This window comes from Cebus imitator, unplaced genomic scaffold, assembly GCF_001604975.1.
Source record: "Cebus imitator isolate Cc_AM_T3 unplaced genomic scaffold, Cebus_imitator-1.0 Scaffold90, whole genome shotgun sequence".
NCBI classification, from domain to species: Eukaryota; Metazoa; Chordata; class Mammalia; order Primates; family Cebidae; genus Cebus; species Cebus imitator.
The window spans coordinates 4,091,499-4,108,556 of record NW_016107405.1 but is presented as its reverse complement, the minus strand read 5'-3'; the positions used below and the strand labels follow the sequence as shown (position 1 = coordinate 4,108,556).

General features: G+C 32.4%; 1 protein-coding gene across 5 annotated transcripts in view; it reads left to right on the top strand.

Moving 5' to 3' along the window:
• TFEC (transcription factor EC) overlaps window positions 1-17,058 on the top strand; it is an 80,715-nt gene that overhangs the window by 30,429 nt on the left and 33,228 nt on the right. For 3 of the 5 annotated variants that reach the window (XM_017535046.2, XM_017535048.2, XM_037740802.1), the window contains 2 exons: window positions 4,416-4,667; window positions 14,930-15,016. In XM_017535046.2, coding sequence (XP_017390535.1) covers window positions 4,488-4,667; window positions 14,930-15,016 — 267 coding nt within the window. In that variant the 5' untranslated portion in view covers window positions 4,416-4,487. The remainder of the gene's footprint in view (window positions 1-4,415; window positions 4,668-14,929; window positions 15,017-17,058) is intronic. The other 2 variants (XM_017535050.2, XM_037740803.1) reach the window with 1 other exon arrangement.

Genomic DNA, 17,058 nt, shown 5'->3' with positions numbered 1-17,058 from the left:
TATTACATAAGCATACCTAAACATTTATATAAGTATACATAGTCAAATGCGTTATTTTAAATATATTAATATAGATCAACGAAGACTAAGAAAATAAGCAATTTTATTTTAACTTTCATTTATTCTGTTTCTAATGCTCTTTTTCTCCCTATGTAGGTCTTAATTTTTGACCTACATTACTTTCTTTCTCTCTAAGGAATTTTTAAAAATATTTCTTGCCAGGCAGGGCTACTAAAAAACAATTTTCCTCAATTTTTGCTTGTCTATGAAAGTCCTTATTTCTCCTTTATCTTTTAAGGGAAATTTCACAAAGTACAGAATTCTAGATTGGTGGGTTGTTTTGGGTTTTTTCTCTCAATATTTAATTCCTCTCTTCTTGCTTGCATGGTTTCTAAGGAAAAGTCAGATATAATTTTTATCTTTTCTTCTCAGGTAAGGTGTTTATTTAGTCTAGATTTTTCCAGAGTTTTTTTTATCTTTGATTTTCTGTACTTCAAATATAAAATGCCCAGGAATAGATTGTTTGTTTTTTTGTTTTATTTTCATTTGGCATTCATTTTGCTTGGTGTTATCTGAGCTTCTTCGATCTTTGGTTTGATGTGTTACATTAACTGAAGAAATTCTAAGTCATTATTGCTTCAAATATTGTTTCTGTTCCTTTCTCCCTTTCTCCTCCCTTGGGTTTTCCCATTGTGCACATGTTACACTTTTTGTCATTGTCCCACAGTTCCCTGATATTCTTTATTTATTTATTTATTTTACCTTTTTCTTTTTGCTTTTTAGTTCTGTAGGTTGCTGTTGTGAAATCCTGCATCTCAGAGATCTTTTTCTCCATCATCTTCAATCTATTAATACACCCATCAAAGGCCTTCTTCATTTCTGTACAGTGTTTTTGACTTTTTTTATTCCTTTTTTTTCCCTTGGATTTTCTCTGTTTGCATTGCCCATCTACTCTTGCATGCTGCCTCCTTTATCTATCAGCACCCTTAGCATATTGATCATAGTTTTAAAAAAATTCATCCTGGTCTGATAATTTCAACTTCCCTGTTATACCTGGGTCTGGTTATAATGCTTGTTGTGCTTTTTCAAACTGTGTTTTTTAGCCTTTTAATATGTCTTATGGGTTTTTTTGATAGACAGGATGTACTGGATGTAAAATAATCTATTATAAATAAGCTGTTAGTAATGTGGTGGTAAGGTGTTAGGTAAAGGAAAATATTTTACATATAGGTTAGTTTGCAATAGCAGCATGTTAGGGTAATATTATTAAAATATAATTTTGAGTTCTGAAGATATAATTTACTTATTGTTTTAAAAATCAAAATTTCTCTTCATTTTGATGGTCTTAATCTCTGACAATTCAATCAACCAAATCACAATCTACAGCTGCTCTTGTCTCCTAGCAAAGACTTTGATATTCTGATTATGGTTTATATGCTCTTCTAGTGGATTCCCAAGATATAGTCTAATGACTCATTATTTCATTCATTCACTGAACACATATAAACACATATAAGCTGTGTGTCATTCTCTGGGGTTCATGCAAGAAGCATGGCAGTCGAGCAGCCAACAAGATAAATACAGTCCTTGCCCATGAAGAATTCAGTTTTTACCACCCTGTCTAGACCGTGACCATAGTGTATACTATTTGATGGCAGACACTATGTTAATCTGCCTTCCACCTTCAGTGTACCACTTAGTGCCCACATATGCTTGATATTCAAAAACTGTTTCTTGAATAAGTGAACAAATGAACAATGGCAACCTATAATTTCATTTACTTTATCCCACAAAATATTGGCACATTCAGTTAAAGAAATTCACTAGATAATTTTATGTCTTTGTAACCTAGGCAATTTTTAAGGTATTTTAAAATTAGTGGTACACAATTAAACTGGTGTTTTACAACGAGTGATCCCATTGTTCTGATATTAGTTCATGGTTAGTAAAGTCAGAGATTTTTTCTAGGGAGCAGCATAATCACTTTTCATTGAATCTTTCCGTGCTACACTAAGTTTTTTGACTCTTCTGCTTAGTTTTTAGATGTTGTACAGGTAACATCAACAGAGTCCTCACTCTTGCCTGCTAAACTTTTGTAATTCCTTAGAAATAATCAATAATTTAGGTAGCATTAGAGTTAGCTCATACTATATTGTGTTCTGGATCTGTATAGAGTGGCCTAGAGAGGAGATGGTATTCTTGCTTTGAGATAAGTATTTGTGACTTCTTTTGCATGGGTAACCTTAGCAACTGTCTCACAACTTCTTGTCTTGTTTCATCTCGATCTTTTATGTTTGAGATTTTCTTTCCTTTGCCCGCTGTATAGGACTATCTCTCCTTCCAGCAGCTGACTTAAAATCACTTTCTCTTTCAATATGTTTTTTAAAACTATTGCTTTTTAATTTCATTGCATGTATTATGGAGCTTTTGCTTTCCATTGTAAACATTTCATTTACAATATTTTGTAAATATTTACTCAGGAACTGATATTGTAATGCTTAGGAAGACAGGCTCTGTATTCTACTTTTTTTTTCTCACTAGCTGAATGATAATAGGTATGCCATTAAAACTCTCTAAATGTTAGTGGCTTCATCTATATAGCACAATGAGGATCCTAACTAATGATACCTATCTCCTAAGGTTATAACAAGAATGGAATAAAATAATACATGTAAATTATTTGGCACAGTTCCTGGTATCTGTTGCTTAATATTATTATCATTATTGTTGTTGCTATAGTTGATATTAATACTGGCCAGTAGATTGTAAACTCCTAGAACCTTGGGATCACATCTATGACTTATTTTGTATTCTTGATATAACGCAAGAGTAAGTGCTTCAGTGAAGGCTTTTGGAATGAAGGGATAAAAACTAAAAAAAGAATTAGTGCAAGTTGTGAATTCTGGTTCAACATATTCTTCTTAGAACAAGAGATATTTTCCAGTTGTAGGTATACAATATTCTTTAGCATTCAGTTGCATAGTGTGAATGATCATTCCGATTTGTGAAACTGAAAGTGTTCTTTATAATGTATATTTCATAAATGTATACAGATTAAGAAGGATTAATTTAGAACAGTGGGATAATCTAAATAGCTACCCTAAAAAAATTACCACTGGCATTTTAATGAAATGTTATTTTATAACTTTAAAGCTCATAGCAATATAATTAGTAATATGTGTAATCTTTATTACCAATCTTAATCTTTTTTATATGACTGAAAAATTATTTTATGGTAGTACAATTAAAATAATGCTAAAAATGTCAGCCTAACAGAATTAAACTAAAGTAACTACTGCAATATTGTACCCCAAACTAGCTAATTTGAATGCAAAATACTTTGTACAGGCTATTTATCTGGGCTAATGCATGTTAAGGGATTTATGGAGCAGTTTGTGTAACTGAAATAAAAGAAAAAATAAGCACTGTACAGCAATCTTTACTATTGTTTAACATGAGGGAAATATTAAATAGGTTTATATATAGGCCACTTGAGGAAAATGTATTAGTAGCCCTATCATAGCATAGTAAATATAAAGACAACTGCCAGGCAATACTACGTTCATAGGCTTTTAAAGGACAGATTTGAAATGCTTAAAGTTGTCCCTCACACAAATGATAGTACAATATTAACTATGATAACTAGACTGAAGGTATGCAATTTTGAATGTACGTGGTATATTTTTAAAAAGGGATTTTGCCAGACTGGACAGTTGATTAGTGGACACATGACAAGGGTTAGATTTTTTTCTGAATGCTTTTGTCAACTCATAACAATGACTCTACCACTTTATCATTATTATAAGGTAAAAATATGAAAGGGTTTAAAAATAAGATTAAAAAATAAAACTAGACTCAGGATAGAAATAGGAAAATACAGAAAACTAGAAAAAAAAACACCTAGATTTTCACCACACATAGAGTTACACACTTAATATTTTATACATATATTTCTAGTTTCTGCTCTCTTATCATTTTAATTTTCTTAAGAAAAAAGTTTTGATCATATTCCATAGAATATTTATGTGTAATACAAAGGAATCCAAGTAATATATGTTATATACAAATTACTTATAATAGTGAATCATCTGTATTTTCCTTGTGTTATTTTAGGCCCTCATTTTTTAGATCCTCCAAAAGTATTATGGCTTGTATATTTATTCCAAATTTTTAGACCTACTCATTTTAAAAAACTGATTAGCATTTAAAATATTTTGTTAAAGTTTAAATCACTTCTTAATAATCATAACCCATTAAAATTGTATGTAACTTATGACAGAAGCAGGGATGATAGATTTGAGAGAAACTAGGTGCTATAGTATAGTGTGTTTATTATCCTAGTGCAATTGTGGAAAGGACGACTGTGATTTAAGAGATGATGCTGCACATTGTATTGTTTGATTTTGATTATGTAGGTTCCAGCATACGTGGAAAGTTCTGCAAGACCTCAGCTGCAGAAAGCCCAGAGAGAGCATGTAAATTCTTTCATGACCCTTGATCACCAGCTCATCAATCCAACTCTTAAACGGTCACAACCTGCAGTGCCAAGCGGTGGGCCTCTCGTGCAGCCTGCACACACAGCTCTGGACAGTGACCCTGGCCTTGCAGAAAACTCGCTCACCAAGTTACTAACTCTTGGGAAAGAAGATGACAATGCACAATGGCATGTATGTCTAATGACTGGTTATGAAAATATATTATCAGTTTTTGAAAAAAAACTTTTATTAAAGTAATTGAAGTCAACATTATCACAGTAAACATTCCAAATGCAAGTGTAATAAAAGATGTGATTTTAATTAATTATTCTCTATTAACTATGCATATAAATTCCTATGCATAATAAATTATAAGAATTCATTTTTAATACTCCCTTCAATTATGTATTAATGTGAATTAAGATAGACACTAACAGTAGTATGTGTTTAGAAGATTTAGCTCTAATTGTTAAGTGTTTTCTGATAAGTTTAGTTGAAATATTGATCAGTAGTTAGATTGTCTTAAATATCCGTAAAAATAAAACAGGCAGAAATTGCTTAAGCAGCAGTGAATTTTTGCTGTAGATATGAGTATTAGAATAAGACTAATAATCTTATTGCATTTATATTTTATAAAATTATATCTGAATCCTTTAACTTTTGCTTTTTTATACATTCAATTTTATTTTCAATAAATACTTGGCTGCTATTTACTGAATAACAAATTTAGAGGTGCTGAGGATACAAAAATAAATGAGTATTTAGCTTCATGGAGCTTATATTTATTATGACTTGCTTGTAATGAACCTTCAGAAAATATTGAAGTATGAATAGAGCTGGGCAACACTGGTACTAGACAAAAGACTTCCTTTAATGTTTCATTATTTAAAAAAAACTACATTAATAACTGAGATTTCTTTTTTTTTTTCCATTAAATTTGTTAGACAAAGATATGGTCCTATGATCTCCCAGGTTTAATCTCCTAATCTACATTCCTGGTGATTATTGCTGATTTCAGGTCAATACTTATTATCTATTAAGCCTGTAGCCTCCAGGCACAAAAGGATAATGCCCAGAATCTCGGTATTTAAGATCTGAATGATAGAGAATTTTTTTAACAGATTTTATATTAACCTGGAAAAGACAAAAAATAAGGATCTGATAGATGGCTAATAAAATATAAAACAATCAAAAAATGGAACCTTTTGAAATCTAAAACCGAATGTAAGTATCTACATGTGTATTTATTCAAAATTTACAGTAGTGGATATATAAAAAACTTTCTCCCCCCAAAATGAATGAAGGTCCTCTAGTCACTTTATGAAGATTGTAAAAATATATATAAGATGAAATAACCTGTTCAGTAAATATTAGATATACAGACAATACAATTTATTCTACAACTACTTCTTTCAAAGTTTATTTTCTTATGTGAAAGATTGATTTATAAAGAGAAAAACAAATCCTGAAAGATACACATATGCCAGTTAATTCTAGGTAAAACCTAGAAAATGATTTTATTATATATTTATTAATATATATATATATATATATATGTTACTTTATTATAAAATATGTACTCTAAAAAATGAGAATGGATAAGCAACATAGATTTAGCTTTCTGTCTTTTATCTTTCATTAATGTTTAAGCACACATCTTGCCTTTGCTTTTATACTAAGTTTGTACATATAAAGAAAACTCACACGTTTTTAGTGGTCTTTGGGTGCTCTCAATTAAAGAATCTCATGGCTCGGAAGAGTGCAAAGTCCCAAGAATTACATTGGCTTTGTGGCAATGTGAACAATGGCTACAGACAATTTTTTTCTATTTTTTAAACCATCATGTTTTAAATTATGTATACAACAGTATCTTATAACCATTAATGTCCATTTAATCACAGTTTTATTCAGTCTGTAATAGTTTCAATCAGTGTGTGGTCTCTTTGAATTTGGTATGTTTATACAGTTTCACATACTGCCATAATTCACAGACTTGCTATCTTTGATAGCTAGAATAAATCCTGTGCTGTTGCAATATTCTAATACATTTATTGGTGCTTGGAGTCTATGACTCAAAGCAGAAAGTATATAGTCTTTGGACTGAGTCAGTATAGTATAGATGTGTGGTCTCAGTTTTTAATTTCTCTCACCCATATGTGTATACCTTGTAGAATTGTTTTAATGCTTGCATTTTAAGTTTTTAACACAAGGGCAGAGTTTGAGCTCAGGAGATGGTGGGTATTGCCATCTTTTTTTTTCTCCCAAGCCTTTTCTACCTGTGACAACAGGGAGCGTTTCGTCAATTCAAAGAAGACTGCAGAAATCATAGCTACCACAGGATAAGTCTGAGAACAGCTTTATATTCAGGATTTGATCATTGGAAATAGGAATATCTTGAAGACTGAAAATCTCTAAGATGAAATATAAAATCAAAAGAAGCATTTTGTAACATGGGTGTTGCTAAGATACAATTCAAATTTGTACCCATAGCACAGGGACCCTTCTGCGCTTAACCTTTGCACCTGGCTCAGACTTATCCTTTAACATCCGCATGGAGCTTCATGTTTCAGTTCTCTGAGTTCACCACTGGTTCTCATGGTGGCCGGTTTCTCCTTCTTACAACTTTATCTCCTGCTTATTTGATCACCACCATTTGTCTGGATGATTCCAATTTGCTGTTCAAAATTCATTTCAGGTTTCTTGTCTAAGGTGCTTTCCCTGGTGATGCTCTGTCTGGGCTTAGTGTCTCTTAACTGAGTTTTCATAGCTACATTAATATCATATGGATAACAACTGCACTTTTCATGGCATTCTCACAGCACATGCTACATTTTAATTATGCCTTTTGTTGTTTTTCTTATCTTCTAGTCTGTTAATTCCTTGATGAAAATACCATAACTTATTCACATTTTAATCTCCAGCTCCTAAGACAAATTTCTGCCAATTATTAATCAATGCATATTTTTGGCTAGTTTATAAGTTAATGAATAATGAGTACCCTTGTTTCAATAATATTTCTCTACTTGCTATTATCAGTACAATGATACTTAAGTAATATGGTATAATTTTAGAAGAACCATGAGATAAGTGAAATCAAGGCACTCTAGAAAATCAGAAAGAATATAAATTTTTTCAGTGTGAGGTCTCAGGGAATCCTGGAAGAGGTAATACTTGAGTTGGGTTTTGAAAGACGTGTATATCAACAGCAAAGATGGCAGAAGATTATTTTTTGAGTAGAGAATGCTGTAAGCTAGGGGCAGAGTGGACAAGCATAAGTGGGTTTTGAAAGTGATACAATTTGGTACAGATTAAGTGACTGAGGTTAAAAAGGAGGATTAGGGTGGGGCTTTAGGGCTTAAATGCAGATTTGGGAATTTAGAACGTGATTCCAGGGTAGTGGGGGACTGTATCAATTAGATCTGCGTTAGGAACATGAAAAAGAAACCCACTTCCAGTGATTTAACCAAATGAGAGGTAAAAATTTTTCTCCCATAATATTTTTCTCTCATAATAATCTTGCATTATCTCACATAGTCTTATACAATTATATCGTAATTATTAACAACATAGAATATTGACAGTGATATTAACAACAAAATTAAGAGAACATACATTTATTCCTTATTTTATATCAGGTGATATTTTAAATACTTTATCTGGATTAATTAGTTTAATTTTTTAAAAAGCACTATGATTTACTATTATCTCCATTTTTTTTTTTTTTTGAATGGAGGATGACAAGTCTTCCTCTGTCACCCAGGCTGGAGTGCAGTGGTACGATCTCAGCTCACTGTAACTTCTGCAGCCCGGGATCAAGAGATTGTCATGCCTCAGCCTCCTAAGTAGCTGGGACTACAAGCACAAGCCACTACACCCAGCTAATATTTGTATTTTTAGTAAAGTTGGAGTTTCACCATGTTGGCCAGGGTGATCTTAAACTCCTGACCTCACATGATCCACCTGCCTCGGCCTCCCAAAGTGCTAAGATTACAGGCATAAGCCACCACACCTGGCCTCTATTATCTCCATTTTTAAAATAGGGCAACTAGTGTGAAAAGTAGTCCAGAGTAGATAGTAAGAGGCTGGTAGTTCTCTGTTGTGATGTCAACATAGATCAATTCTTCCTCTACCTTTCTTCTTTACTATGTGACTTTTATCTCAAAGAGCTCCACATGATCACAAGAGGGCCTCTTCACCCCTCAGGTCCTCAAACCAAGTCGACAGTAGAGAGAGAAGCAAGTAGAATGCCTCTGTGAGGAAAAAAAACCTTTTGCGGAAATTTACAACAGACCTATGTAAATGACTTAGTCAAAACTCTGTCACATGGCCACATTTAGCTGATGTGAAGCTGAGAAAAGTGCATTTTTTCTTCTGAGCGTATTATTTCATCAAAAACATTAGTAAGAAATAAGAAGAAAATTGATGTTTACTACACAACTCTCAGTGGATCTGCCATGGAAACAAGTTTTTGAGTACAAAAGTATCCTAATCAAAGCAATGCTTCAGAGACATTTAAATGGTGGTTGAAAGGGAAAGATTTGAGGTTAAGGTTTGTGCTAGGTGAACAGATGACAGAATATTACAGTGAAATTTAGTTATAGCCTGGATCAGGACAATTGGTGATAGGGAAAATAAAAGAAATGAACTCAGGGGATAATGCATCTCAGTGTCATATTGTATATGTAAAGTGAAGGTGGAGATGAGTTTGCGCAATTTTGAGATTTTTGAGCCTTTACAGGATGAATAACATAGATGAAGGAACTATTAAGAAAAGTGTGGTAGTTAGAGGGAGTGTAGAGTTTGGCATGGAAGTGATGATGAGCCAAGTTAGAAGACAATTAGGAGAAGTTCAAAGGACAAATGAAAATTTTTAAAAAAATGTATTTATCAGAAAAAAGCTTAGAACAGTAAATAACATTTAATTTTTTTTTTTTTTTTTCCATTCAAGCAGCTGTCATTGCCACATATTCAGCGGAAAAAACTGCACATCATGTATAATCTATATCATATAGAAGCTTTAGGTTGAGGACAAGAGAAAAAAATTAACAAATAATTATAATATTATATAGAAAGACTTAGAGGAAAATGACTAGTAGGGCATTTAGCCAGATGGGATAGCATGAGTGCAGAATAGAGATGGGAAACAGTGTGAAATGAATAGAAGAGAAGGCAGATGGTGGTAAAAGATGACATCAAAGAAGTAAGTAAGCAGTAAATTACAGAGAGGTTAGTACTCCATGTTAAACAGTATCAAGTCACTGTAGGGTTGAAACTTGGGAGCTAGGGTGACATAATTAGATTTGACTCTAGATCACTTTGTCAACTATGTAGAGGGAGAAGTCTGGACTCAGGGATAGGGAACAGCTGGGAGTCTATTTCTATTGTGCGGTGCAAGAAAATGAGGCTCTCCCTTAAAATATGTTGAACTGTGCTATCAGTGAGATCATCACATGGAAATGTTGGTGACAGCTAGATATCCAAATTTGCTGGACTGGAGGAAGACATTTGAGATTTTTAGCATGTGGATGGTCCTTGAAATCTTGAATGAGAAATAAATCCCTTTGAGAACCTGAATACCATGAGGAAAGTGATAGCTAAAGATGCTATTTTGAAGATAACCAACATTTAAGGGGTGCTCAGAAGAGAAGGCCCATAAAAGTTAACTAAAAAGATAACTGGGAGAGTGTGATGTCATTGATGCCAAATAAAGAAATAGTTTAAAGAAGGAAGGAATGATTCCCACACCCAAATGTAGCAGATGAGTCTGGTAAAATAAGCACTGATCAATATCTGTTGAACTTAGCAAAGTCAATAAAAATTACAACAAAAGGAATGTCAAGTAGGAAGGTGAGCACAAGCCATTCTACCTTGAATTCAGAGTTAATAGAAGGTGCAGAGATAGACCACCTGGGATGTTTGGACAGAAAGGTAACAGGACAAAGGCTTAAAAGTTCATAAAATAAAAATTGTCCAGGTGACCTGCCAGTGTTTTGTCTGGATCTAAAACAATGGCTTCATTTGGTGAATGAGATCATGGAATTTAAGATTTCAGAAATGAAGCAGTTTAGATGATGACAAGACCCAAGGCATGGCTTTGATATAGGTAAAGAGAAGTCTAAATTTAAGTTTGTGCGCTGAACTATCAGATTTAGAGAGAGTTAAAATATTCAACTACAAGTATTGATTTACTTTTCCATAGAATTCTGACAGTTGTATATATTTTTAGGTGCATATGTGTTCGTGATCACTTGGTATTATTTTTCCTTCAGATTTTAACCTTGAAATTTATAGTGCTTAATATGAATACCACTACTGTTGATTTCCTTTTTGTTATATTTATGATACTTTATTTAACCTTGTTTCTGCTTTTTCTGTTATTTTATTTTATTTTTTAATATATTTGCTTAGAAATTAGTTGTATGTATTTGTTTGTGTTCTGGTTTGATGTTTGTATTCCAATTAGAGTATACACATTAACGGACTAACTATACTCAGTTCTTAGAATGAAGATGGCATTTTAGACTCCTGTGTTGTGAGCTGGTGCCTTTTCTATTACAAAACCTTTTAAAAATCCAATTTGAGTTTCTCAATCAGTATCTTAACTCATTTATATTTCTGTATTTACTTTAATATTAGGATTTAACAGTTGTTTTTTTTTTTGTTCTGAGTTACTATACTTTCTGTTTCTTTGCCCTCTTTTTTCTATATTCCATTGGTCGGTTGAATATGTGAAGCTTTTTACCTTTTTTTCTGTTTGTTTCTCCCAATATTTACAAAGTAATCATTAGGTTTTTTTCTACATCTATATCCTTGTTTAACATTATATATGCCATATTCTTAAGTAAACATCTACTTTAGTATGGTCCCATCTCCTTGTTGTCATGTACCTTTCTGTATTGATATTTATAGAATTAATGTATGTATAAAATTCATGTATATACATATCAACAGAAATACATATATAAATATTATGCATGTATGTTTCTTTATGTATATCATAGAGTTACTTAGATCACAAAAAGTTTACTGTTCTTTACTCATTTTTTTGTTTTGTATCACTTTCATGGTTTTATTTATCTTCTGACTGCAGTATTCCTTAATCTGTTTTTAAAAGGTCTTTTTGCCTCAAAGTTTCTGTGTTTTTATATCCGGAAAGAATATGTAAAAGATACTTTGTTGGCTATAAATGTGTAGGTTCAAAGTTCTTTACCTCTAATATTTCAGGTATTATCCCATTTTCTTCTTGCACTCAGTATTGTTTAAAAGTTTCATCCTTGTTCTTTTGTAAACATTTATTTTCACATATCTGAAAATGTATGTTTTCCTTTGTCCTTGAATCTTACACTTTCTATGCCTATTATCTCCATTTTTATTTTTGTCAAGAAATTTGCTCTTTCTTTGTATTTTATTATCTTATTATTTTGAGGATGCTTACTTGCTGGTTTGTAATTCTTATTTTGTCTGATTTGTTAATTCTGTTTCGTCTGATACAAAATGGTGTGTTTGTTGTCTTTTTAAAATAACAAATGGATTCTTAGGTTTTTAATTATGAAGATACTTATAAGTCGTGAAGGTTTTAGGCTGAATTTTAGATTTTAACATCCATTCAGATAATGGAAAAACTGAAATTAGGGGAAAAAGTAATCATGTAGGTAGATGATAGAAATGAGGCATAGCGGTGTTAAAGGCGAAGGCATAGCTTCCAAAGGTGGGTGAACTTTCACATATAACAAAGAAAAGTTTATTTCTAAAATAAGGGAACCTAAGCATGTTTTATTGTCAAAGTGAAAAATTAAAGAGACCACGTCATTTATGACCTAAGCTTCCAGAGAGAAAATAGATGAATGATTTATGTGTAATTTTTACTGAATCCACTGCAAGTATCCAAAGGAAAAGCACTTTGTTTAGCAATCTTCTCAGATCTTCTTCACATCTTTTCATTACAAGGTTTTTGCCCATTTAATGGTAGAATATGAGTAAAATATCACAAAATAAAAATTCAAGTTTAATAACAATCAAGGATTCACTTAAAGAATTTCAGATGCTGGACTAACCAAAAGAAACAAAGTATGCACATGTATTAACCTAGATTCTTAAAAATCTCTCTATGCACAGGAATTTAACATCTGGCCATGGCTGGAGCTACACACTTCACTGTAGTACCCATGAACCACATGTGGCTATTTTAATTTAAAGTTAGTTCAAATTCAATAACTTATTTATTTTTATTTCTATTTTTTGAAGGGGTCTTACTCTGTTGCCCAGGCTGGAGTGCAGTGGCATGATCTCTGCTCACTATAGATTTTGCCTTCCTGGTTCAAGTGATTCTCCCACCTCAGCCTTTGAAGTAGCTGGGACTACAGGTGTGCAGCATCTTGCCCGGCTAATTTTTGTATATTTTGGTAGAGAAAAGGTTTCACCATATTGGCTAGGCTAATCTAGAACTCCTGTCCTCAAGTGATCCACACGCCTCAGCCTCCCAAAGCGCTGGGATTACAAGTGTTAGCCACTGCGCCTGACCAAATTCAATAACGTTTTAAAAAATTAAATGCAATTAAAATTTCAGTTTCTCAGTTACACTAGCCACATTTCGTGTGTTTAGTAGTCATATGTAGTTAGTTATTATTGTTAATATATTGGTCATTTCAGATATAGGACATTCCCATCATTGCAGAAATTTCTATTGGATACCACAGGCCTTGAGGATTCTACAATGTTAGTTTCTTGCATGCTTTTCCACTTCATCTGTAACCACTCTTGTCCTTGTGCAATTTGCTCTATTCCCATTAGTGCTCATTGATTCTCAAACATGTTAAACTTGTTCCTACATTAGGTCTTTCTCATTCCCTTCCCAGGGACCACCCTTTCCCATGTTATTCTTGTCTCTGTTCAAACATCAGTAAATCTTTCTCTGATGTACTTCTAAAATAACAACCATTTCATCAAACTCTACCCTCTACCTGCTTTAATATCTTCAGCCCATTGCTTGTTATTAAGCTGTTTATGGGTCTGTTTGTTATTAAGTTGTTTATGGGTCTTAAGAATTAGAGCTGCATAAGAGTGAGAATTTCATGCTGTTGGCTATGGTAGCTCCAGTTCTAACCACAATATCTCACAATTAACATTGCTTAGTTAATATTTGTTAAGATATGAATAGTGTTCCATATATTTTGAAGCATCTTAGTAGAATTCTCTGAACACTTAATTCTCTTAAGTTCCTAGATATCTTGCTTTGAAGATAATATCAATAGAACTATAAGATATCTTTCCATATCAATCAGAGTATACTCTCAATTGTATCTGCCTATATCATAGGAGATTCACAGTACTACACTTAACTAAATTAAACATTCACAATATATTTGATTTTATATCACATTTAAAAAATACACTAAATGGAATATGATGGAAGAGAAGAGAGCAAGGACTAGAACAGAGAGAGAGATAAAGAGAGAGATAAACAACCATTTTTTAAACACATAAGCTTTTAAAATCTCCCTCGGCTAAAGTACAGAAGGGGAGGAAACTTTCTATTTTAGAAAATAATTGAGAAAGGAAATAGAAAGTCAGTGAGGTTTGGATTATAGGTCCAAATTTCTAGGATGTCAGTCCTTCTTCCACCACTCACTCACTGTATAATCTGGGACAAATCATTGAATTTTTTTCTCTCAGTTTCCTTTTCTGTGTAGCAGAGTTTCATAGGATTATTATAAATATTAAATGAATGATGTATGCAATGAATGACTCATTTCATAGGATTATTATAAATATTAAATGAATGATGTATGCAAAGCACTTAGAACAGTGCATGGTACTTCTAATGCACTATAAAAGTGATTGTTATTGTTACTATTTAAAATGTCCATGATTATTGTTGTTTTTGCTGCTGCTATTGCTGTTATCTATTATTATTGGTCTTTAGAGAAGGTAGAATGAAATGTTTCCATGTATTCTGTATCTACAGGAATGTACTGACAAATATTTAATGATGAATATTTAGAGATCCACATGTAATATGCAATCATGCAATCAGAACATTAAAAAAAATAAAATTTGTAGAAGGTATTCTCTGTACATATTAAGTATAGGGACTCTGTCTGCCTAGAGATATTTTATGATAACCACTCTATTTATGTAGATACTGATTTGCAAGAGACTAGCTCAGGGTGCTTTGCCAAGTTGTCACCTGTCAGCCTTTGGACAAAAGTGCAAGGAAAAGCAACAAACCAAAGATCATCAGACCAAAGGTTGTCAAGATTCCTGCATTTTCTATTCTAAAGTAGTCTGTGTTTATATATATACATTATATTGAGGTTTCATATATATATATATATACTCAATTTAAATTGTCTAAAAAACTTTTAAAGATTGCTAGAATTTTTCTCTCTGATTTCAGACTGAAGCACAACTTTTATCATTATGTGCAATATTCTAAATGTATTATATTTTGCTAGATGGAGGACGTTATTGAGGATATAATCGATATGGAATCAAGTTTTAAAGAGGAAGAAACAGACTCTCCTCTGCTAATGCAAAGAACAGTAAGTGCTTTCAGACCCAAGAAGGTCATTGAAACTGAAATGAATACACTCTGATAATTAAAAAACATATATACATATATATATATATATATATATTTGATTAGCAAATGGTATTTTTTTCTGCACTTTGAAACAGACAAGATAAACATGAATACTAGAAAATATTTATTGGTGCAGAAAAAAAGGTTTCCTAATAGTTGAGGAAGAATACAGTGCTTGTACTAATCTTTCTCCCCCTCTTTCTCTCTCTCTCTCTCTTTCTCTGTGTGTGTGTGTGTGTGTGTGTGTGTGTGTGTGTGTGCATGTGTGTGTCTATCTATCTAATTCTATATACATGCATCTAACTATATATCTAATTTGCTGGAATTTAATCTTTAAATTTTTTATTTTAAGCACAGCATATAATGAAACACCCTTAGAAGGTCATGACTAAATTTTGACTATTTTCCCATGACTAATATAGCTTTCAGATTCAGAGGCTCTATACTTTTGAATAAGAAAGAAAATATTACAAAGATGAAAAATGTAAATTTACTTCTAAGCCAATAGCCAGAGGTTAAAGTCAAATTGAAAAAGAAAGAACAGGCCTCACCCCCCTTTAAAGCATGTAGAAAGACTTCTGTGTTGAAATCAGCACAAATTCCTGGAATACTACTCAATGAAGGGATAGTGTCTTATCTCCTATTTGCTTGCTGTGTGCCTTCTGATTGTTCATTTATGAATCATAAAAATGTTATCTGTAAAGGCTGTATAAGCTCTTTCAACACATTTTGAAGGATTAGTGTTGGTTTGTTTATGGTTACAATCTTTTAGAGAACACAAGAAGAAAGAATCTCAAAGATTGCAACTGAATTGTTACTTTAAACATTTATTTTTTAAAAAGTGAATTCTGATTGTACTGAGTATTGTGGACTATTCATCAATAAGTCAATAGGCTAGACTACATTTTGATGGATGTTTTCAATTTAGGGCCTAGAAAAATTGGTAGTGGAGGCATCTTTTTTCTTTTCTGTTTCAATTCTTGAGTAGGCTATCTAATGAGAGAAGTGTCTCTCCTTTTCTCCACTATGCAGGACCTCCACAGAGTGTGAGTCAAGTCACCAATATTAACTTTACCTGCTCAGTATCAGATGAGGTTCAAAATCTGTTTTTTGTTGTAGGATTTTTTTTTCAGTTTTCATTTTTTTTTAAGTATAGAGTAATGATTCTACCTTTTTTCTCTTAAGATTTCAAGTAGCATAGTGACATAAAAACTAATTATCTAGATACATATGATATTAAGGCTAATATCTCCCTTTCTAATTTCACGGAATGAGGATACTATTTTCTTAACTAGTATTCAATTTCTGAGTTTAAGGAAATGACATTAATTTCCTGCAAGCTTCTCTTCTTTGCACATGGTACTTACTTCATTGAAATTGTACACTGATACATTCTGTCAAATTATTTACTTGTTTTGTAGAATCTGTGTAGAATGGCTTAGTAAAAAAATTGGTGATGAATTCTGTTGAGAATATGCTTTTGATATACAGAATGTACTTTTAAATAGATGGATACTACTGGCCTAAGTGTATTCACATAAAGAAATATCTGCTGTTGACCAACAAAAGATTATTGATAATTCTAGATCCACACATAAAACCAAGCAGTTCAATTAACCAAATATTTATTGAATACTTATTCTATGTAAAACATAATATTCACACAGTATGATACTACAAGTTGAGTGAGGCATAATTCACATGTCAAGAGATGACAATATAATGGGTTAGCACAGTGAGTTGCGCCTGAGAGTCGGGGAGGGAAAGAATATGGAACTTGTGTCAAACCTGGTTCTAATCTAGAAATTAAGCAAATCACTTAACCTGCCTTTTCTTTGGCATCTGTTTCTGTATTATGAGAATAATTAAAAATATTGGTCTCTGAAGACTTTTTAAAATTGATATAGACTACATGTGTGCATTTTAAATGCTAGTCAGAGATTTGCTCTGAAGCTCAAATGAAGGAGAAACCATGCGAAAGTGAGAATTTTTGGAAGTCCT